The 23,699-nt window shown below is 39.4% G+C and overlaps 1 protein-coding gene across 1 annotated transcript in view; it reads right to left on the bottom strand.

Annotated features, from left to right (window-relative positions):
• RASGRF2 (Ras protein specific guanine nucleotide releasing factor 2) overlaps nucleotides 1-23,699 on the bottom strand; it is a 228,939-nt gene that overhangs the window by 120,906 nt on the left and 84,334 nt on the right. Inside the window, exons 6-12 of the mRNA XM_029218778.1 lie at nucleotides 18,790-18,869; nucleotides 18,213-18,406; nucleotides 9,202-9,311; nucleotides 8,108-8,226; nucleotides 2,354-2,514; nucleotides 1,344-1,410; nucleotides 671-807 (exon numbers count right to left, since the gene is read on the bottom strand). Of these exons, the coding sequence (XP_029074611.1) occupies nucleotides 671-807; nucleotides 1,344-1,410; nucleotides 2,354-2,514; nucleotides 8,108-8,226; nucleotides 9,202-9,311; nucleotides 18,213-18,406; nucleotides 18,790-18,869 (868 nt within the window). The remainder of the gene's footprint in view (nucleotides 1-670; nucleotides 808-1,343; nucleotides 1,411-2,353; nucleotides 2,515-8,107; nucleotides 8,227-9,201; nucleotides 9,312-18,212; nucleotides 18,407-18,789; nucleotides 18,870-23,699) is intronic.

The raw sequence follows: 23,699 nt of genomic DNA, 5'->3' as shown, positions 1-23,699 counted from the left end.
TTCCTTACACAGCTTCCCTTTTCACCTAGATTGGTTAATTCCTTACACAGCTTCCCTTTTCACCTAGATTGGTTAATTGGATTGAAGAATGCCCAAGTCCAATCATCACTAGTTTTGACATTCTTTCAAATGCTGAATAAGTGAAGCAATTCCCTAACTGGGCATTGCTGATCAAGGAAAGGTAAGCAAATCTGTTCCCTAATTTTTTCTATATAAAATACAGGAGCTCATTTGCAGGCTTCATACTACAGACAGTATCTCTTCTTTGATTTGATTCCATAGTCCTTGTTAGCCTTTTCTGAATCTCTCACCATTTTCCTACCTCAGTAACAAATAAGAAAAAAAAAAAAAATCTAGTGAGGTCACTGGAGAATTTATTACTCACAGGGCAATTTTAACACTGTCCAACACAAGTGACTACATTATCAGCTTGTAAAAAAGTGTCCAGGACACAAAATGCAATAACTACATTTCAAGTAAATTTTAAACAAACAACCACCACAAATGATTTAATACATGAAGACATATAGTGGTACTGGTAGTGACCACAGCAACCAGATATAATTTTCTAATAAAAATAAATTGACTCTAAAACTCCTTCCCAAAAGTTTATGTTGTAAAATTTAAAACAAAAACAAAACCCAACTTAGGGCCAAAGCCACTTGCTTACCTGACTGATGTCACTTGTCCAGGCAGCTTTCTCCTGGCGTGAAGGTGCTAACAAGACCACAGTGAAAGGGGCAGCGTCAGGAGGCTCCACCACTATTTTAAAATCCAGGTGTCCAAACACTTGCCCAGAACCTTTGGCTTCAACACATGTAAACCAAACAATTAGATGTGAACACAAAAATATGAGTGATAGTTGCTTTCACATGGTTCTAGTAATACAATCAATGTGCATTTAAGTCCAGAATCTCATTTCAGCAATATGGTGCTTCTTGGGCCTGGGGAAGGCTTTGTTAAGCTCATAAGCAGATGAAGAAACTGAGATCAGTAGGTTACTCAGGACTAGGATCCTGCTTTCCTTCTCATTTCATGTTTTTATTTTTTTTTTAATTTCCATAATTTACGGAATTCCAACACACTAATTCAATCTCTTTCTTTTCTGCCACTGCAAAGTCACTATCAAGAGACAAATTCAGTAAAATGTGAATTCCCAAAGACGGTTTAACCAGGTCACAGGTTAAATGGCTCAACAGAATTTTTCATATATAAATGAATTCAGGGAGTTTATTCTTAACATCTTTCCTGCTTCCTTAAGCAGCTCTTCTTACCTATGAATGAATAAAAACCATAGGACTATTTAATTCTAATATAATTCTAAGTGATAGTATGTGACTTACGGTCATCATCGCTTGTATCGGGCTCCTCAACCAATGTACATTCTATTAGAGAGAGAACTCCACCTGTCTGGAAACAGACCAATTTTTCATTAAGAGGCTAAGAGTCTTTCACAGGTTGGGAACCTGTGATTTGCAAACCTTACATTCAAACTGCCACAAAAGAAAATAGCAATTGTACTTCATAAATAATTTTTCATAGAGTTCAAAATTAAACTTAGATGTGTAAAAGTAATTGAATTCATTGAACTTCATGGTTCTTCCCCACATCCGACTCTCACTCCCGATGTTTATAAAATTTAGCAAGTCAGTCTATGGGAGACTATATGGCACCTTAGGGGCCCTGTAGAGTGAATGCAGCTCAGCAAAGGGCAGAACTCTCCAACCAGGAAGTGATTTAAGCAGTAGGAAGCCTTGGTTGTGATGTTGGATAATATTTTCAGGCACTAATAACAGAAGGTACAGATAGGCAGACTTCTGTTAAGAGACAGCTAGTAAACCTTTTAGGCTTTGCAAGCCATGTGATCTCTATCGCAACTGCTCAGATCTGCTGTTCTAAAAAAGCATGAAAACAGCCAGGGACAATATGTAAGGAAATGAGTATGGCTGTGTTCCAATAAAACTTCACTATCAAAAACACGCAACAAGCTGCGGGCCATAGTTTGCTCACTCCTGGTACTGAGCAAGATAAAGGAGCATTTAGTAAATATTATATAATCAGTACACTGCAGTAATTTGACAAGATTTTTGTAGCTCAGTAGTCACCAACTAGTAATTTTGTCCAGGTTATGATTTTAATTGCTCTTCTCTATGGCAGTGCACACTTAAATTTCTATTACTTTGGATCCAACTGACAACAAAGTAAGTGTCAGGATTGGTAACTGTATATTACCTCACCATGAAATCTGACAATCTATTTTATGATAGCAGGCATAGGAAAGTCATAATTAAGTTAACCTCAATGCCTCTTAAGTGCATGGAACATAAATGGAATAGTCATATAAAACCAGTACCTTGAGCAGATGCAGCTTTCCTCCTGAACTTCTTGTACAAATTAAAAAGTGTTTTGTAAACAAGAAGCATTGTCTTTCTCCTTCCTTTTTCAAAGACAATGAACCCAGGCGAACTTTACTAAGTTTCCCCCTCTCAACGGAAGGTACTTGAATAAGAGAACCTGGTGATCACAAAAGTGAAGAACACACAGTAATTAAAATTCTGTCAAGTGAGAGCTGTTCCTGATGTAAAAACACTAGGGCCTGTTTCCCAAGATACCAAGGATTTATTTGATGCACCATTGGAACAAGTAAATCCCCTGCACTCTGAGCAGAAGAAACAATGCATTACATTTTAAGGGTTGCACTAATTCCTACTATTTTTGTAAAACACTTTAGACTTGATTATCTATAAGCTGGAAAATAAGTTTAAAAGAAAGCCAAATTGAATTCAAAGAATGAGGCACTTCTGCCATCTGTCCTTCATAATCTGATCTCAATCAATTTATTTACATAAGAATAAGGTACATATTATATAATTAGAGTAATAAAATAACATAATAAAAAGCAAATCAAATTTAATTTTCCTGGAGCACTGAAGGTAGATAAATAGCATTAATACAGTTTACTTTGCATTTTAAAGATAGAATGTACAATAAATGTACATTATAAAAATACACAAATTATACAATTCAATGCAATTTAGTTAAGGACTATTTTTAAAGGGCAGTCATTTCAGGTTACATTTAAATGATATGTGATAAAAAATTTTTGTGGAATCTAAATGGAAAAGAAACCACATAAATTCTATACCCAGAACATTCCTGTGAGCAAAACTGTCTTCCATTCAATGTGAGAAGCTATGCATAGACTTTATATAGTTTCACCCTAATAATGACTGCCCGCTCCCCGCAAGAGAAAATTCTAATCTAAGTTAAATATCAAACCAAAAAGTACTACAAAAGATGCTAGCAAATACCTTGCCTCTGACTTCTGAAATGCCCTGAGCCAGTAATATTTCTACTATTTGTTTAATCCACCACCTACCCCAAATGCAGCCTGACAAAGGCTCCTTTCAGCCTCATAAGAACAATTAAATGACTATTTATCACTTAAATATTAACAGTGGTCATCACTAAGAGATAAGATTGCAGGCAACTTTATTTTCCTCTTCATACATTTCCTGTGTTTCCCGATTTTGTTGTTGTTGTTGCTTGTTTTAGAATAGTAAAACTATGATTGTGGGTCACAAAATGTTTACACTAACATATGAATATTCCAAACAGCATCTACTTTTACAGAGATCTAAAGATGTGCTGGGGGTAAAGAACCCAAGTTTCTATGGATTCCCTGAATTCCATCTATTCAGATGAGTGTTTAGGTGGGGCTGCTTGACAAAGGCAGAATTGCTGAGGCAGTCCTGGGGGAGGGTGTGGGACTGGGGAATGAGGGCGGGAGAAGGCTTGGTTCCAGTGAAAGGAATGGGCAAGAAGGAGGAGAGGTAGGTGGGAGCAAACTGGCAGAGAGCACAGGCAGCATGTAATTAAATATGAAGAATAACGGAGCAATGAAAAAGGCAGATGGCAGAACGCTTAGAGGAGTAGATGGGCAAGTAACAGCAGCAGAAGGATTGTATTCATTAGACCCATGGGTGAAACCGAAGCCACAGATCTTTCAGAGGACCTAGGTCATCCCTGCCAGGAGATGGCAGTGGATTCAGCAGCATAACAACTGAAAGTCAGAAAGGGAATGGATGGGAAAAGACAGTAAGTTCTAGCTTTGCCATGGGCGGTCGTGAGTCATCCAGGCAGACAGGTTAGGGCAGAGCGGAAGACTGCAGCATAGACAGGTGGACTAGCGGGTTTGAGAGTCATTTTCAGAAGGGATATAATCAAGGCTATGAAAACTGGATAATAATGTGTTCACTGGTAAATGCTTCTAGCATTTAATGATTTTGTAAATCAGAAATTATAGAGTACACTGTTAACTCATATATTAATCATTACCGTGAATTTTAACTTTGAGGTAAAAAATAACCAATGTTTCCTTGGCAACTATACACTAATATGCTTAATCTGTAACTGCTTATCTCATATCCAAATAGGAGACTGTGTGCATGAGGTATGTACAGAAGTCTATACATCTGAATTAAAAGTGAGCTATTTCAACACTGGTTTATAAAATAAGCTTGTTGAAAAATAAGTTAAGTGGATCTTTTTTTCACATTTTATCTTATGTTTGACATGATGTTTCAACACAACTATGAGACCTGAGGATTCCTTTCTAGTTAATACAAATTAGAGAACCCATAGTCTTGAATCAGTAATTCCTCAGTAGCAGACCATTGGTGTGATACGATATTTTGCATCACCATCATCATCAGTCTATCTAATAATTGGGGTCAACTTACCAAAACACCTCTGTTTTTCAATCACTAAATTCCCATAGCATGGCATTCAACATTGGCTAATGCCCTTAATCTTAATTCCACTCAGTAGTGTAAAAGAATGAACAGCAATTTTCAGGTTATTGGATTAGGCGTTTGAGACGGTATAACTATTTCTAGATCCCACGTTACAATTTCAAAAGACACTGGTACACTGAAAGTACATGATTTTGAGTCTGGGAATGATTAAAGTACAACAGAGGTTCATGTCTCATTCTCAATGCATTTAGCTCTAAATTCGGTCACCTTTATTTAATTTTCCTGATTCACATTTCCACCAGACAACAATGACTAAGTATAATGGATTTTGCACAAAATGTCAACTTAAAGTGCCTTTATCTTCTAATAAATATTCATATATATTTCATGTTACTGAAAATAGACACCCATTCCAAAACTTAGATCTTGGTTTTTAAGGTTTATGTCATAATCTCACAGACACTAGCCTAGATGCATTTATGAACATTTAATCTTCACAACAACCCTAAAAGACAGCTACTACTATTAACCCCAACTTAAAGGGAGGAAACTGAGGCAAAGAGAGGTTAAGTAAATTGCCCAATATCACATAGCAAGGAAGTGGAGGAGACAGGATTTGACCTCCATGACGTGGCTATATGTCTACCTATTATTGCCGCAGACACTTTTGCTCAAGAAACTTTGAAAAAGATTTTGGAAAATAAATGACAGTGTCAGACCACTGCTATGATATAGTCCTTTGCATCGTACTCATCAACCATCTAGTAATTGGAATCAATTTACAATAAAACTTGTTTTTTCAACCACTAAATTCCTACAGATTGACATTCAAGGTTGGCTATCACACCTATTCGGAGGAGGCCTTTCAGATGACCTTATTTTTTCTAGTCAGAATAAAAAATCATTTGAGATTGAAACCACACACATATCTGTACATAAGCATTTGCACACGCACTCACGCATTGAAAAACAGACCGTATATCAACCCTAAAAGTAAACAATGCAAATATTAGTATACAATTAGAGATAAACTATAGTCCATTTCATAGAAAATAGAATCTCTCAAAGTTAAAAAACTTTTTAAAAAACCCACTTCAACGAGTTTTAAAGCCTATTAAAGGTATTTAGTAAAAGTAATAATAGGAGCAACCAAAGCAAAATAATGCAAACTTTCCAAATTGTCTGTAATTGGATTACTTTCTACTTTCAGATTAAGGTTTGATTTTTTAAAACCACCTTTATTGAATAATTCCCAAACAGACTAACCAAACCAAACAACACGGAAAAATACTGCTGAAAGGCAAATCATTATATCAACATCAATACAGCAATAACATCAGATATATTAATAGCTGATAGAAGCACCTCAAACATGTAGTACAGAACAAGCAATAAATAACATCTGGACATGAATCAAAGGGAGAGGTGGCTCATGACTGTTTTTCCTCCAGGTGCAATGAAAAAACATATGATTTTTTCATTGGATTCGACCTTCTAGCAGTTTTCAACTAAGTTTGTAGAAATATGTTAAATGTTTATGTGTAATAATACTTTTCAGTCCAAAGTCCTTTCAGAAATTGAATACTAGTTATAAAAACTTTTGTTACCATTTTCACATAGTATACAGCTCAAGTCCTTTAGTAAGTATTTTTCAGTAACTCCAATTACAAGAAGAATACAAAACAAGACAGCTGACATTCAAAACTGCAGTTTTCAACAAGCAATTCAATTTAATCCATTGTTCATTTTCCAGGTATCTATAATGGAAAGCATTGTACTAGGCAAGAGAGAATTCATAAAAACTGCCCTTCAGAGTTACAATTACTGGGAGAGACAGGCATGCAAGCAAGTGGATGAAATACATGCACCAGGAGCAAAGGGGCTCAGAAATGATGAGGACGGTAAATTCATTCTAACTGGAGGGAAGAGGAGGGGAAGATGAGAAGGAAATTTAAAAGGCTCTTTAGAGGTGTCTGACCTGAGCCTAGTAGGACAGGCAGACCTTCCATAGGCACAAGAAAGGTGGATAAGGGCATTCCTGGTGTCCAGGCTAGGGCCAGCACATGTAAAGGCACAGAAGCAGACAAGTGCCAGGAAGGCAGGAAGCCAATATGGGGACACGGTCTGTACGGAGGAATAGAGGGGGAGTTAGGAAGGCCTGATGTTGTCAGCATTAGAGTCCACTATTACTTAAAGAAAAATTAATACTTAAAGCCAAAAATGAGAAAGGTATCATATCCCGAAATATACTTCCAAACTTTAACGTATGTGTGATTTCTCTCCTTGTAAATAAATATGGAAAAATAGAACAGCATGTGGTAAATTTTTTAAGTGTTCTGTGCAAAAATTAACGTGTGTAGCACAAATAATGCCTTGTTTGATGAGGTAAAAAAAGATTTTAAGCAGCACATTTTGGTACGCACTAGAAATGCAAATAGCTTCAAATAATATTGGCATGTTATAAACAGAAACCACACTAAAGGTTAATTCTAGTTCCAAATTTATATGCCACTCCTCACCAAGTTCAAAATTATGATTGTGTGCAATATATTGCCACAAATCGATTTTGTGGGGCATGCTCCCCTGCCCCCAGAACACCTGAGCACTTAAAAAGAACTTGGAGTGTGGTTTACATCCTGCACTCTGTAATGAAAGCCATGGAGGAATATGGACTGTTAGGTTGTTGCTTCTCTACAGTTTCCAGTACAAATATCTTCAACTCTTCAAAAGCTCAATTTACTGGGTGATGCCCCCAAAGCACACCCCTCAAACATGATACCTTCGCCATGATCGAAATATGGCAGGGCAAGTTGATAGTGAGACATTTCATCTGGCAACTGGAGTTACCAATTGAATCAAATCATATCATGTGGGGCCGATCCAGAAGTGCTGATGAAAAATGGGAACAAGAGACAGCTGTTTTCACTTCGGATATTGTCCCCACTGCTATGTGAAAGGGCTCTGAGTAATGCAAGTTTCTCTTGGGCCTTTGCCTGGATGTCGTCACCACCTGGCACTGCCACTCCAATCGGCCAGAGCAATCTGTCCTCCCTGGAGCTGTAGAGAATGTCCGGTCCACTGAGGAGGAGAGTCCAGTCAGAATGTAATTTACTGTCCCACTCGTGCTTTACTATTATTGTGTTGCTGTTTTTCATGGCCCCTGAAAAGAAACAGCACAAAGGTGGGCCTCAACCACAGCCTCGGTCAAGGCCATGGGGACATCCTGCATGAACAGCATCAATCAAACAGCTAAATCAAGTCTGCTCCAAACTGCTTTCCTGGATCTGCCAGTGATAATGTGACAGGTGCAGAGGCCACTTAGATGGTGGGTCTGCTGAACAAGGACTTACCTTGGCGGATGAAAGTTTGGCTAGTGTCCAGCAAAATATCACAGCCCTCTACGATCATTCTTTCTATGGCGAGGTTCTTCCTTATGTTTTCAGTGTCACTCACTTCATCATGCATGACCCTGTCAAACACAATACAGGATCACGGTAAGAGATTTTCTATTGCCCCAGCAGATAAGCAAAGGAGCTCCATCTGGGAAGCTAGGGTTTGAACTTGTATCAGTTTAACTGGGGCTGTAGGGTAAGTCATGCGGGACTTCTAGCCTTCATCAAGTCATGACTCAAGGCAAAGCAGATGTACATCATGATTCTTAAGGATAAGTGAGTATCCTGAGAATGCTGCTTGTAAAGGCAACAGGAAAGCAATATTTTATTTTACGAACAGCTCCATCCATTGAAATTAGGATGCCATTTCTTAGAGGTGGAGTAAATTAGAGAACTTTATATCATTTATCCCATATAAGCTAAAGGAACACAGATGCCAAAACACTGAAAAGTCACTGATAAATCCAAAATATACATTCTCCGACTTCCTACCAAATACGGGTGCAAAACTGCAACTAACAACCATTCTCCCATTATGATGAAAGAAATGTGAACATTTTCAAACTTAAACCAAAATATGCCTAATTTCAATTATATAAATTTACATGCTATAAAACCATTTTCAAAGATTTTTTTTTCTTGGTTAAAATTAATGTGCATGCTGATTCAGCACCATCTCAGGAGCTAGCATTTAATGTTCAGCAGAATCTGAGAAGCTGGATTGTGTCTTGCTTCTTGTTCCCTGGACATATACATTCAGTTTCCACAAAAGACTAATGTGTTGGGCTTCCCTGGTGGCGCAGTGGTTGGGAGTCCGCCTGCCGATGCAGGGGACACGGGTTCGTGCCCCGGTCCGGGAAGATCCCACGTGCCGCGGAGCGGCTGGGCCCGTGAGCCATGGCCGCTGAGCCTGCGCGTCCGGAGCCTGTGCTCCGCAAACGGAGAGGCCACAGCAGTGAGAGGCCCGCGTACCGCAAAAAAAAAAAAAAAAAAAAAAAAGACTAATGTGCTACTTTGCCATATCAAACCTTTATTATAAATTCTCCACATACCTGGACAGTTCTTCTAGTTTGGATTTAGCAAACTCCAGACTTTTCCTCTCCACATGCTCATGGGGAGTATGGGCTAGGAGTTCATGAAGTGTGATGATATACCTGGGAATCTAAAAGCAAACAGAGGCCAGCATGAGCAAAGGTCAGGATGGGTAACACTAGATCTTCTCTACTTGCCATCACCACTTCTGAAGAGCTCATCTCTACTCTTACAGTTTTGACTGTTTCACAAATATGTTTTTTTAAGAAATACATTTAAAATGAACTATGCTTCAACATCAAACACACACAAAAACTTCACCAAGAACACATGAAGATAATAAAGTTTTATATTATAAAGAAATGATTATTTCCTCAGATTTTTAATATAATCATACATTTCTTCTTTTAATTTAATTTTATTTTGTATACAGCAGGTTCTCATTAGTTATCTATTTTATACATATTAGTGTATACATGTCAATCCCAATCTCCCAGCTCATCCTACCACCCCACCACCCCACTTCCCCCCTTGGTGTCCATACATTTGTTCTCTTCATCTGCATCTCTATTTCTGCCTTGAAAACTGGTTCATCTGCTGTTTCTAGATTCCACATGTAGGCGCTAATATATGATATTTGTTTTGCTCTTTCTGACTTACTTCACTCGGTATGACAGTCTCTAGATCCATCCATGTCTCTACAAATGACCCAATTTTGTTCTTTTTAGGGCTGAGTAATATTCCATCGTATATATGTACCACAACTTCTTTATCCATTCATCTGTCGATGGGCATTTAGGCTGCTTCCATGACCTGGCTATTATAAGTAGTGCTGTAATGAACATTGGGGTACATGTGTCTTTTTTTATTATAAATTTATTATTTTATTTATTTATTTTTGGCTGTGTTGGGTCTTTGTTGCTGTGCGCAGTCTTTCTCTAGTTGCAGCAAGTGGGGGCTACTCTTCGTTGCAGTGTGTGGGCTTCTCATTGTGGTGGCTTCTCTTGTTGCAGAGAATGGGCTCTAGGCATGCAGGCTTTAGTAGTTGTGGCATGCAGGCTCTAGAGTGCAGGCTCAGTAGTTGTGGTGCACAGGCTTAATTGTTCCACAGCATGTGGGATCTTCCCGGACCAGGGCTCGAACCCATGTCCCCTCCACTGGCAGGCGGATTCTTAACCACTGCGCCACCAGGGAAGTCCCCTGCTGGAAGATCTTTAATCATAGTTTCACTTTCATTACTCGTGACTGGTCTGTTCATATTTTCTGTTTCTTCCTGGTTCAGTCTTGGAAGGTTATACCTTTCTAAGAATTTGTCCATTTCTTCCAGGTTGTCCATTTTATTGGCATAGAGTTGCTGATAGTAGTCTCTTATGATGCTTTGTATTTCTGCAGTGTCCATTGTAACTTCTCCTTTTTCATTTCTAATTTTATTGATTTGAGTTCTCTCCCTCTTTTTCTTGATGAGTCTGGCTAAATGTTTATCAATTTTGTTTATCTTCTCAAAGAACCAGCTTTTAGTTTTATTGATCTTTGCTATTGTTCTCTTTGTTTCCATTTCATTTATTTCTGCTCTGATCTTTATGATTTCTTTCCTTCTACTAACTTTGGGTTTTGTTTGTTTTTCTTTCTCTAGTTCCTTTAGGTGTAAGGTTAGATTGTTTATTTGAAATTTTTCTTGTTTCTTGAGGGAGGATTGTATTGCTATAAACTTCTCTCTTAGAACTGCTTTTGCTGCATCCCATAGGTTTTGGATCATCGTGTTTTCATTGTTACTTGTCTCTAGGTATTTTTTGATTTCCTCTTTGATTTCTTCAGCAATCTCTTGGTTATTTAGTAATGTACTGTTTAGCCTCCATGTGTTTGTATTTTTTATGTAATTTATTTCTAATCTCATAGCACTGTTGTCAGAAAAGATGCTTGATATGATTTCAATTTTCTTAAATTTATCAAGGCCTGATTTGTGACCCAAGATGTGATCTCTCCTGGAGAATGTTCCATGTGCACTTGAGAAGAAAGTGTAATCTGCTGTTTCTGGATGGACTGTCCTATAAATATCAATTTAATCTATTTGGTCTATTGTGTCATTTAAAGCTTGTGTTTCCTTATTAATTTTCTGTCTGGATGATCTGTCCATTGGTGTAAGTGAGGTGTTAAAATCCCCCACTATTACTGTGTTACTGTTGATTTCCACTTTTATAGCTGTTAGCATTTGCCTTATGTATTGAGGTGCTCCTATGTTGGGTGCACCCAACATAGGAGCACCTCAATACATATGTGCTGGGTGCACCTATATATATTTATAATTGTTATATCTTCTTCTTGGATTGATCCCTTGATCATTATGTGGTGTCCTTCCTTGTCTCTTGTAACATTCTTTATTTTAAAGTCTATTTTATCTGATATGATACTCCAGCTTTTATCTGATACTCCAGCTTTCTTTTGATTTCCATTTGCATGGAATATCTTTTTCCATCCCCTCACTTTCAGTCTGTATGTGCCCCTAGGTGTGAAATGGGTCTCTTGTAGACAGCATATATATGGGTCTTCTTTTTGTATCCATTCAGCAAGTCTGTGTCCTTTGGTTGGAGCATTTAATACATTCACATTTAAGGTGATTATAGATATGTATGTTTCTATTACCATTTTCTTAACTGTTTTGGATTTGTTTTTGTAGGTCCTTTTCTTCTCTTGTGTTTCCCACTTAGAGAAGTTCCTTTAGCATTTGTTTTTGAGCTGGTTTCATAGTGCTGAATTCTCTTAGCTTTTGCTTGTCTGTAAAGGTTTTACTTTCTCCATCAAATTTGAATGAGATTGTTGCAGGGTAGAGTAATCTTGGTTGTAGGTTCTTCCCTTTCATCACTTTAAATATATCATACCACTCCCTCCTGGCTTGTAGAGTTTCTGCTGAGAAAGCTGTTAACCTTATGAGAGTTCCCTTGTATGTTATTTGTTGTTTTTCCCTTGTTACTTTTAATAATTTTTCTTTGTCTTTAATTTTTGTCAATTTCATTGCTATGTGTCTCGGTGTGTTTTTTCTTGGGTTTATCCTGCCTGGGACTCTCTGCGCTTCTTGGACTTGGGTGGCTATTTCCTTTCCCATGTTAGGGAAGTTTTTGACTATAATATCTTCAAATATTTTCTCGGATACTTTCTCTCTCTCTTTTTCTTCTGGGACCCCTATAATGGGAATGTTGGTGTGTTTAATGTTGTCCCAGAGATCTCTTAGGCTGTCTTCGTTTCTTTTCATTCCTTTATTCTTTATGCTGTTCTGTGGCAGTGAATTCCAACTTTCTGTCTTCCAGGTCACTTATCCATTCTTCTGCCTCAGTTATTCTGCTATTGATTCCTTCTAGTGTATTTTTTATTTCAGTTATTGTGCTGTTCATCTCTGTTTGTTTGTTGTTTAATTCTTCTAGGTCTTTGTTAAACATTTCTTGCCTCTTCTCGATCTTTGCCTCCATTCTTTTTCCGACGTCTTGGATCATCTTCACTATCATTATTCTGAATTCTTTTTCTGGATGGTTGCCTATCTCCACTTCATTTAGTTGTTTTTCTGGGGTGTTACCTTGTTTCTTCATGTGGTACATAGTCCTCTGCCTTTTAATTTTGCCTATCTTTCTGTGAATGTGGTTTCCGTTCCACAGGCTGCAGAATTATAGTTCTTCTTGCTTCTGCTGTCTGCCCCCTGGTGGATGAGGCTATCTAACTAATCATACATTTCTTAATCATAATTTTTGAAAACTGGTTCATAGAGAAACAGATATAGTTATCAGCAAGTCACCTGAGTCTGTACTTTAGATTTATTTGGCTGTTTATGATTTTTTTTTAAATTGACAATCCTACTGCAATGTTCTCTTTAAGAATTAAAACTTGGTAAAAGATATGTTCACCCTTATTACATTCTGATCCTGTTTCACCTTAACTCATCCCTGTAGCAGTAAAAAGCATTGTTTAATTAGATTATTTGTTTGTACTTTTGTGTATGAACAGACTATCTGAATTCTCTTAAAGGCAGAAACACCACCAACCCTGTGAAGGGTTTAACAGACCACAGTGGAGATTTAACTCAATTTATATATGTTGGTTTAACTCAACATATTTTTTACTGGCTTCTAAGCTAAAAATTTTTAGAAAACAGGGGCAGTGTGTTAATTTTAATAAAAACCTGCATGAACAGCAGCTACCATAATGCTGCCCACAGTGGGTCAGATTGGGAGCTTGAGGTTGCATGTGCACACAATCATCCAGCAAAACATAAGGATTATTTCCCCATTTTATGGATAAGGAAACAAGGCATGAAGAGGTTCCATAACTTGCCCAATGTGGCCTCATAGTAAATGGCAGGGCCAGCCATGAGCCTGGCTCTGACCAGTGCACTAGCCCAGTGGGTCTCTTCTGCAGGGACTGGGTTCTTACTCAGCACTTAACAGGACCTCTAAGAATGACGAAGGTAAAACAGCTTCCCAAGGCCCTGCTCTCTTGCAGGTGGTGGCCATCGTTGGGTTATTTGCTAGTATTTACTGAGTGCCCAGATTTATGCACTGGCACAGAGGGTAGTGCCATAAGCACAGACGTTGATCTGCAGCTCATACTCTGGGATCATGTCCTAGGGAATGTCATCCAGGTTTTGGAAGTGCAGACTCCTCAGTTATAGGAGCATGAGGCACAGGAGACCCCTCCCTCAGAAGCACATGGGAGGAGGCTTTCTGGCTCTCTATCCCATAAACTTCTCACTAAAACAGCTGGTTGGGACATTCCATTTGGTGAAGGCTCCTGGGATAAGTATGCTTTCAAATATTCCTTTTGCACAATGCCATGATTGATAAAAGTTTGCCTCTAAGTTAGTTCTACAAGAAAATCAAGGCAATCAATAGCTAATGAACTCAATTTTTCATAACGAAGAGTGCAGGAGTGGGACAGCCTGACTACTTATAATGCACTGAAAACCCACAAAACTAAGTTTAGTCAATAGCTTCATGATCCTCCCCCATTAATTAAATCTATTTTAGAGAGCTCCTTGGCTAAGCTTCAAGTGGATGGATTTGAAAGTAACTGGCCCACCTCACTTTCTGGTGAAGAAACAAAAAAAACCTGAAATTACCAAAGAGTAGGCAAAGGACTTCTGCAGGGAGAAATGGACAGCTCACCAAAGAGCTCATCTGTATATTCAAGAACTGATGATAAATATGTCCCCCTGAAACCAAGGATCATAGCATTGTCTAGGTGAATCATAATTCTCCTTGCAATTATGAAATAATACTTGTACTTTATAGACACTAATTAGCTTGCTGTCCAGTTACAGTAAACAGGTGACTAGAGCAGGAAGTGGTTACTTTCTGGAAGACCTCTAACAGTGCTATCTTTGTCAAAAGCAGATTTCAACATCTACTGACCTATGGATATATGAGCAGCTGAAGCCAATTTAAACAGTACCAGCCAAGCCACTGTTTTTGCTAAATAAAAATTATGTTAATGACTACACTATTGTCTACAACAAACTTATTAGTAACATGAACTTACTTGTCTGATAGTTCAAATGAGGATACATTCACTGCATCATCAATTAAGGATAAATTCACTCTAATTCCTCCATGTTTCCATAGTTCAGCACAATTCATTGACAGCAACAACTGACCTTCTCAACAAAGGGCCCAGGAAGAGGTAGAATATAACACTTTTCTAAATATACACAGGCTACCATATGACCCAGCAATCCCACTACTGGGCATATACCCTGAGAAAACCATAATTCAAAAAGAGTCATGTACCACAATGTTCATTGCAGCTCTATTTACAATAGCCAGGACATGGAAGCAACCTAAGTGTCCATCGACAGATGAATGCATAAAGGAGATGTAGCACATATATACAATGGAATATTACTCAGCCACAAAAAGAAACAAAATTGAGTTATTTGTAGTGAGGTGGATGGACCTAGAGTCTGTCATACAGAGTGAAGTAAGTCAGAAAGAGAGAAACAAATACCGTATGCTAACACATATATATGGAATCTAAAAAAAAAGGTCATGAAGAACCTAGGGGGGCAAGACGGGAATAAAGATGCAGACCTACTAGACAATGGACTTGAAGACATGGGAAGGGGGAAGGGTAAGCTGGGACAAAGTGAGAGAGTGGCATGGACATATATACACTACAAAATGTAAAATAGATAGCTAGTGGGAAGCAGCTGCATAGCACAGGGGGATCAGCTCGGTGCTTTGTGACCACCTAGAGGGGTGGGATAGAGAGGGTGGGAGGGAGGGAGACGCAAGAGGGAGGAGATATGGGGATATATGTATACGTATAGCTGAATCACTTTTTTATAAAGCAGAAACTAACACACCATTGTAAAGCAATTATACTCCAATAAAGATGTTAAAGTAAATAAATAAATATATACAGGCTAAAAGTTTCCAGTTACAGTACCTCTCTTTCTCCCTCTGCCCCCATACCAAACTTTGCCTCCATATGCAGACTTAAGAAAAGTTCTGGGCAGTGGCCCCTTGGCAGTATGAGCTAAGGTCACCTCTTCCATTCTTGTTCTACAGGAAAAAAGCATCACATCCCAGCCTCATCCCAAGGTATCCAGCCTACACTGGAGCAAGGCAGATGTGCAGAAGTACCACCGCTAATATGATGTACGCCGAGGGAAGTAGATATAGCTGGACCATCTGAGGGAGCAAACACCTTCAGGACTCCTTAGTGAAAGGACCAAAAGGGAACAAGAAGGATAGAATGAACCTAGTAAAAACAACCTTCAAGTTTCTAAAAAAGGCAGTTTTCCCCCAAGTGTTCCGTGTGGTCACTCCTAGGGAGAAGGCAGGAAGGAGAGACACCAAGGAGAATAAGGCCCTCAGGCAGCAACTCCAATGTTTAACCCTCTTGGTCTGTTCAAAATAGCTATAGAGAAGTGAAATAGTTATGGGGAAGTAAATAAATAAGAGCACAACTCAGCACTCTTTCAATTTGCACATTTCTTGCAGTTGGACCAATTCTGGCTAAATTCTTTAAGTCTGAGGCTTCGCCTAGCATCTTTTGGTTACCCTGGTCTTAAAGAAACCGGAGAACCTCAACATCTGACCCTTCAGCTAAATTCTAGGATTTGGGGCCACCACAGTCTTGGAGGGTGGGATCCTAGGCTATTAGAAAGCTCCTGGCAACACCACAAGTTGCCCAGCCCAAAATTCCAGAACCTGTCTACTCCCCCAGAGAGCTAGAGCTCTGGGAGAGAATTAGAGCTCAGCTGCCCCGATTTCAAGATTAAGACACAGAGATTCAGATTGGTTCAATTATGTTTCCCAATGCTACGAATGAAGGGTGGGCAAGACATGCAGGTCTCCTAAACATTCTCAGTCCAATGGTCCTTTTCTGACATTACGGGAATTCCCTGGCATCAGTCAAAATGCCAAGTTGTTTTTATTGGGCTTAAACTCCAGGGGGAGGAAGGAAGGTTGGTAGAAGAATATCTCAGCATTTTTAAGAAATCCAAAGGCCTTTGCAAGGCCCTACATTCAACTGTGTTTGGATACCTCACCTAAAATGCAAGGACAGTTCTGCCATTTTAAACCATTGAGAGACTCACACCAAGGGGAATAAACAGTACTGGAAAAGACATTACTGGGCCTTCAGAAAGGGAGGTGGGAACCTCTCTGAATGTGAACCTCTTCCACAATCCTACCTTTGTATGTTCATCTAAGCTGGGGGTTGCTAGGCAGATACAAGTTAGGGTATTTAATCATAATCTAGAGGTAACTGCCACAGATTCAAATAGAATCTTAGAACATTGAACTACATAAAATTTGTTTCATTGTAAATAAAATCTTAAATTATAAATTTGTATAAGGTTTTTAAAAAGCAATTTTTTTCTTTATAGTTTTTCTGGTGAAATATTTGTTCAGAGAGTCAAAGAGTTAAACCAGTTCCACAGGAGAAAAAAAAAAAAACCACATTAACTGTATAAAGTTTCACTCTACTTAGTTTGTTACAAATGCATCCTTTTGGTTTTGAAAAAATCTCACTAAACTTCTATGGTGACTTCCAGGATTTCAGTCAGGAGTGACAAACTTTAAGACAAACAATTATGAACCAGGATATCATTTCTCTCTGAGGCTACAAAATGATCAGCTGGGGTCAGAGAGGCTGGTTCCAGGGGACAAAGCTCTCCACAGGAACCGTAACACACATGATTAGGAGAATCATTTTGCCACATGACAGTTTGGAAGCCTGGCCAGAAGCCCCACAAATTCCACAATGGGAACGCTCAATGCTTTTCCGAAAGAACAGAATCAACACTTTTTAAAAGGACAGGAGATTCGATTCACATCTTGGCCTCTGCAGTTCTCACTAAAGAGCGGTAAAGTCTTAGATATAGGAAAGAATGCAAGTGTACTTGATCCTTTGGGTTGCTCTAATCCTAAAAAGTGAAGGTCAGGACAAGCCCCAGCCTCACTGCAGCAACCTGACTAGGGGCCAAGAGTCCCCAGGCCTGGCCAGTGCCTCTGGCTCCTTTGTCTCCACAGTCTCTGTGACAGGGAAGGTCCTCCTTTTGCTCTGCAGAGCTCCAGCCAAGGAAGACTCAGCAGCAGTCACAACAGGGCAGGAAAACAAGCACCTTCCCAGCAGTCCTTCCACTCTCCTGGAACCTTTTATGCAACCAGCACGCACTGGAACATTTGCACAGCATCCTATTTCTGTAAACCTAATAATATTTTTAAACACGCTGGAGGAGGAGACTCCATGGAAGAGGTCTGTGAGGAATCTTTCTATAAAGAGAAATTTGTGCCGTTTTTCAAAAAAATCATTCCTTGTTTGTCTCAAAAATTCCTGATTTTCTTACATACACGAGACAGACTAGAGAGAGTATGTGTGGCATAAATTTGTTTATCTCAGGGTCAAGCTCAAGATGGCAGATGATGGATATGTGCTGTAACCCCCCACAGGGAATACTTGCACATATCATGCTGGTCACACTGGGTATCAGTCATATCGAGCTGGAACCAACGACTTACAAAATGCATCCCAGGTGACTTACCTGAAACATTGGATAGGTCAAGAACGTCTCCAGCATCCTCCCCTCACAGGCAGGGTTAGCTTCGTACTGTTTTAAGAGTTTGTCAAAATCTCTGTTTTGCTTACAATTGGCGAGCACTTGGAGGCTGTACTGGTGATTACGCACAAATTCTTGATAAATGTTCAGCATGGGGAGCAAAATATCAAACAGATCAGCTGGAAAGAAGAAGTAAACATGGCAGTTTCTCTTGATGCTCTGTAAATTATCCAAGGTACAGGGAGAAACTGTTCACTCTGCAGGGATGGCAGAGAGCAGCTCCTGGCACCAGGTGTCACACTACATGGCCCCAGTCCAGCTGCCTGAATGACTGACCTGGTAGAACACACCCCACAGTAGAGACCAACTCTAGCCCCCAAAGAACCATGACGGGCCAGGGGAAAGGATCAAAAGGGCAATGAGCCAGAGTCCCAGTGCCTGAGGAAGCTCACAGATCATTACAGAAATTCAGACAGCTTAGGGCGAATAACATTGAAGCTATTTTACTCTAACTGTAGCCATTATTAAGAGAAAATCTTCTCTCTCTAAAGCATGGACTTACCTAAAATTAAAGTAGGCCAATTGGCTATCCTTGCCTTCAGTCCTTGATGAAAGATTTCATGAAGAAACATGATTGTTTCACTATAAAAAATGAAAATATAATTTAGTCACTGCAAAGAGTCCATTTTGTTAAAGAAGTCCATTGAGGCCTTAAATCCTTAATAAACACATGATATTCATGTCTCTGAGGGCCTCCAAACTATACACCCAATAATGACATAGATTATACCAGCTCCCACAAAGCAATTTATCTTTCAGACAACCTGAAAACCTCAAAGAAAATTCTGAGCTAAGCCTCAAATTTTGAAAGATGGTAAGCACCAATCACTGTCATATAACCCTCTTTATCGATTTATAATAAAAACAGCTTTCTACTGTTAGGATGTAGCCCTTCTTCAACAGATAATCAGAAAATTAGTTATGATCCTTCTCTCTTCAGATTTAATTCTAGATGCTAACTCGGGGAAAGCTCTCCTTAACTAAAATGAGTTTTGACAGGAGAGAGGGGAAAAGACTTGACAGACCTCTACCATTATGACTCCTAAGACACCCATGACAGAAATGTAGAGGAATCTTCTAAAAAGGATGGAGCCTATACAGATATACTAAACTGAAGAGATACATACACATAAATTAGAGATCCAAATTTCTAAAAGGTTCAGGAAGGGTAGTTACCAAAGTAACATTTGCTTTCTCCTCACTAGAAGAAAGGAGAACATTTGCTTTCTCCTCATTCCTACTGGAATGAGCCTTTGAAGGCTTTTCTAAACTACCACATCAGCACAATCAAATACAGGATTATTCATGTCAGTGAAATACTCTGGTTTGTTGTAAGTCCAATTCCACTACAAGAAACCAATGGGAAGTCCCTACTATTTCCAAATGGTCCATGAAACACAATAGACACTGCTTGAAGACTGTGATTTGTTTTTCTTAGATAGAAATTTTAACTAAGCAGTGTTTGTTGTTTAATGATTTCAACCAAATCTAGTTTGGTAGATACTGTAGATTAGTCTTTCAACCTCCATTCCATCCCCCTTCTAGGTGGAGAGGATAGAGAGGTGAAACTACATTTCCCAGGCTCCCTTGCAGATAGGGTTCTAGATGTAAATTCAGTTCCACCCATAGATGCACTTGGTAAGACATGGAAGGCATTACATTTTTTAAGTATAAACTCTGTGTTGAAATTCAAAATAATTGATCTGCCTAGGGCTTTGACTTCAGAGGCAAGGAAAGAGAATGTAGTTAAACAACAGAAATGACAACAAACATCTGATAAGCCTCACCTCTAAAAATATAACTCTTCAAATCTCCATCTGGGACCAAGTATAGTAAATAATTGCTAATCTGTAAGAAGAGCTTATAGCTTTCCAAAAAGAGGCACAGTATCTTTTTTTTTTTTTTTTTTATTGGTACGCAGGCCTCTCACTGTTGTGGCCTCTCCCGTTGCGGAGCACGGGCTCCGGACGCGCAGGCTCAGCAGCCATGGCTCGCGGGCCCAGCCGCTCCGCGGCATGTGGAATCTTCCCGGACCGGGGCATGAACCCATGTCCTCTACATCGGCAGGCAGACTCTCAACCACTGCGCCACCAGGGAAGCCCGAGGCACAGTATCTTGATTCAGAGTTTAAACAATATGACAGACCTGGCCTTCCACATTGCAGATAGGAAATCCAGTGGAAACATCCCTAGAGGCAGCCTAAGACCAATGTGGTACAGGCTTTGATGGCATCGCTTTCAGAGTACATTCACAATTCTGTCCATTGCCATTAGAAATGTTAAAACTGCATACTTAGGAGACTGAAGTATCATCAAAATGCTACCTGTATAGCCTGAGGATTAAGAGCTATCCCTTATTCTCTTAGGACATCTCACACACTTGAGTGGAGCCACTGCCGCCCAACGTGGGGAAACCTCACAACAGAAAAGCTTAGATTTTAATCTTATGCTATCAGACTACTGCCCATCATCCTTCCATTTTCCAGTCTTCTACAGACCCCCAGCCACTCTTTTAACTCCTTGAGCTCTTAGCTCCCCGATCACTGTCAGTCCTTTCACCAACACTACTCTTGTCATAGTTTTTGGTGACTATAATATGCACACAAACAACATTCCAATGACGTAGCCTCTCTCGGGTCTTTGAACTTCTTCCTCTAAGGATCTTGTCTTCCATTGACCTCAGTCAACACTACCTTAATCGTACTCTAGACCTTGTCATTGTCAATAACTGCATCCCCTTCCCTATCTCAGTTTCAGGCACACTATTCTACGACCATCTCCTTATCTTTGAGTTCATTGCCTTTGGAAACCTGACTCCCAAAACCCCTTCCCACCACCAGGACCTGAATCCATTGATCCTGCCACCTTATCGCTGACCAAAACCCCTTCACATCATTTCCTTCTTGGAACAGTTTAGATTCCATGGCTCAATGTTATAATCCCTTCCTTGCATACACCTTCAACTCCCTTCTTTTCTCACTTCATCATAGTAATCTTGCACAATACCAGTACCAGTTAAACCCAACCCTTCACCCACTCTGCACCTGCACCCATGCAACTGAAAGTGGCTAAAGAATATACAGCTACTCACTGTAAAGTCATAACCACGAGCCTAATATGGGCTTTTAGCGCTACCTAGCAGTTATATTACACTTCCCTCATCCCATCCATTCAGTTTTTTGCTCGTTGATCACTATTTTACACTTTTTCCTCTCTTCCCTGACCCTAACACTTCCCTTCCAGCAGCACTGTTACCCGATGTCCTTGCTTCCTACCTGCATATGTGTCCAGTACTATTCCTTCCCTGTCTACCTAATTCCAATCTCTTGACTTATTCACCACATTCTATCCACTTCTGCCTATGCAAGTTTACTGCTCCAGCAATTCTGCCCTCTCTTTCCTACATCATTCCCCCCCTCATTATTGGTGTCATCTTTATCCCATCTAAACACACACACACACGCACACACACACACACACACACACCTTTATATTTTTACATTTACTTCCAGGTATTACCCTGTTTCTCTGATCCTCTTTACAGCAACCCTCCTTGAAAGAGTTCTCTCTACCAATTCTCTCCAATTCCAATTCCCCTATTATCACCTAATCAGGCTTTGGTCCCCCATTAAAGTTACCAATATGCTCCAAGTTGTTAACCCCGCAGTCAGTTCTCAGTTCTTATTTTATTTGACCTTTTTAACACAGTTGCTCATTCCCTCTTGCCTTGGCTTCCAGGACAGCCCATCTCCTGGTTTGCATCCTGCAACCCTAGCTGATCCTCTTCATTCTCGTTTGATGGCTCTTCATATTCCTAACCTCTAAATGTTGGCATGTCCCAGGGCTCATTCCTTGGTCCTCTTCTCTCGTTCATTTGTGCTTACTTCCTTGGTAATCTCATTCAGACTAACAGCTTTCAATACTATCCATATGCTAGTAGACTCCCAAATTTATACCTCCAGCCCTGAAATCCAGACTAATAGCCAATCCTGCTCACTTGATTTCTACATCTGGAATGGCTAACAGCATCTCAGACTTGACAGGTCAAGATAAAAACTCTGCATCTTTTCCGCTAAACCTGTTCTTATGTCAATCTTCCCCACTTAATAAATAGCAACTCCATCCTTCTAGTTGTTCAGGTCAAAATCCTCGGACTTTTCTGCAAAATCCACATCAAACTCACCAACAAATCTTATTGGCTCTACATTAAAAATATACCCAGAATTCAATCACTTATCACTACTTCCATTACAATCATCTCTTGCTTAGACTATTGCAATAGCCACCTAACAGGTCTCCCTGCTACAGTCATCTCTCACCTGGTTTATTGAAATAGCCATGAAACTGATCTCCCTATAGTCTATTCTCAACAGAGAACCCAGAGTGAACTTTTAAAACATAAGTCATATCACACTACTTTTCTCCTCAAAACCCCGCCAATCTCTCCCCATCTCATTTAGAGTAAAAGCAAACATCTTTACAATGTCCTACTGTTATCTCTCTGACATGCCCCTTCACCCAACACTGACCTTGGCAGTTCCTCAAACAAGCAAGGCTGGCGTGCTCCAGCCTCAGGCCCTCTGCACAGGTGGTCTCCTCTATTTGCATCACTCTTCCCCAGGTAGCCACATGGCTAGCACCAACCGCAATCTCTGCTCAAATGTCAACTTATCTTTGAGACCTTCCTAAAGATTGGCTAGAGAAACTATGGGACATTCACATAATGTAATAGCATGTAGTAATTTTTTTAAAAAATAGAATGCTCTTTAGATAGCAGTATGGAAAGATGTCCAGGATATGTTAAGTGAAAAAAGCAGGTATATATTAAAGTACTTGCCTTTTGTGTAAGAAGGGGGGAAACAAGACTGTGTATTCATGTTTGATTGATCTACATCAAGAAACACTGAAAGGATATAAACAAAACTAATGAAAACGGTTACAGATAGCAAGTGAGGAAAATGGGGTGGGCAGAGACAGAGTTAAGAGTGAGACTTCTAACTGCTGTTTGATGTTTTCACGTTGTTAAATAATTTTTTGAACCATGTAAATGTATGATATACTCAAAAACAAATAAATAACTAAAATTTTAAGTAAAATATCCAAGCAGTCCCTTTCCTCCCTTCTCCCCTTTCCTTCTTTATTTCTTCCACAGCACTCATCACCATATAAAATACTGCACCTTACACTTATTCACCATCCATTGTCTATATTCCCACATCAAAATTTAAGTTCCATGAAGACAGGGACTTTCTGCTTTGTTCCCTGATGAGTCCTCAGCAGTAAAGGCGCTATAAATATTTACTGAGCAAATAAATTTCCTAGAGATTCTCAGGCCCTGTGTCAGTTTTTGTTCTTCCTAAAGTACTTCTGTATAGATTACATGTAAAGACCCGTTAATCACTCCATTTCCCTC

The sequence above is a fragment of the Monodon monoceros genome, unplaced genomic scaffold (assembly GCF_005190385.1).
Source record: "Monodon monoceros isolate NGI ecotype Baffin Bay Population unplaced genomic scaffold, NGI_Narwhal_1 Super_Scaffold_12, whole genome shotgun sequence".
Classification (NCBI taxonomy): Eukaryota; Metazoa; Chordata; class Mammalia; order Artiodactyla; family Monodontidae; genus Monodon; species Monodon monoceros.
This window is presented reverse-complemented; position numbering and strand designations above follow the sequence as displayed.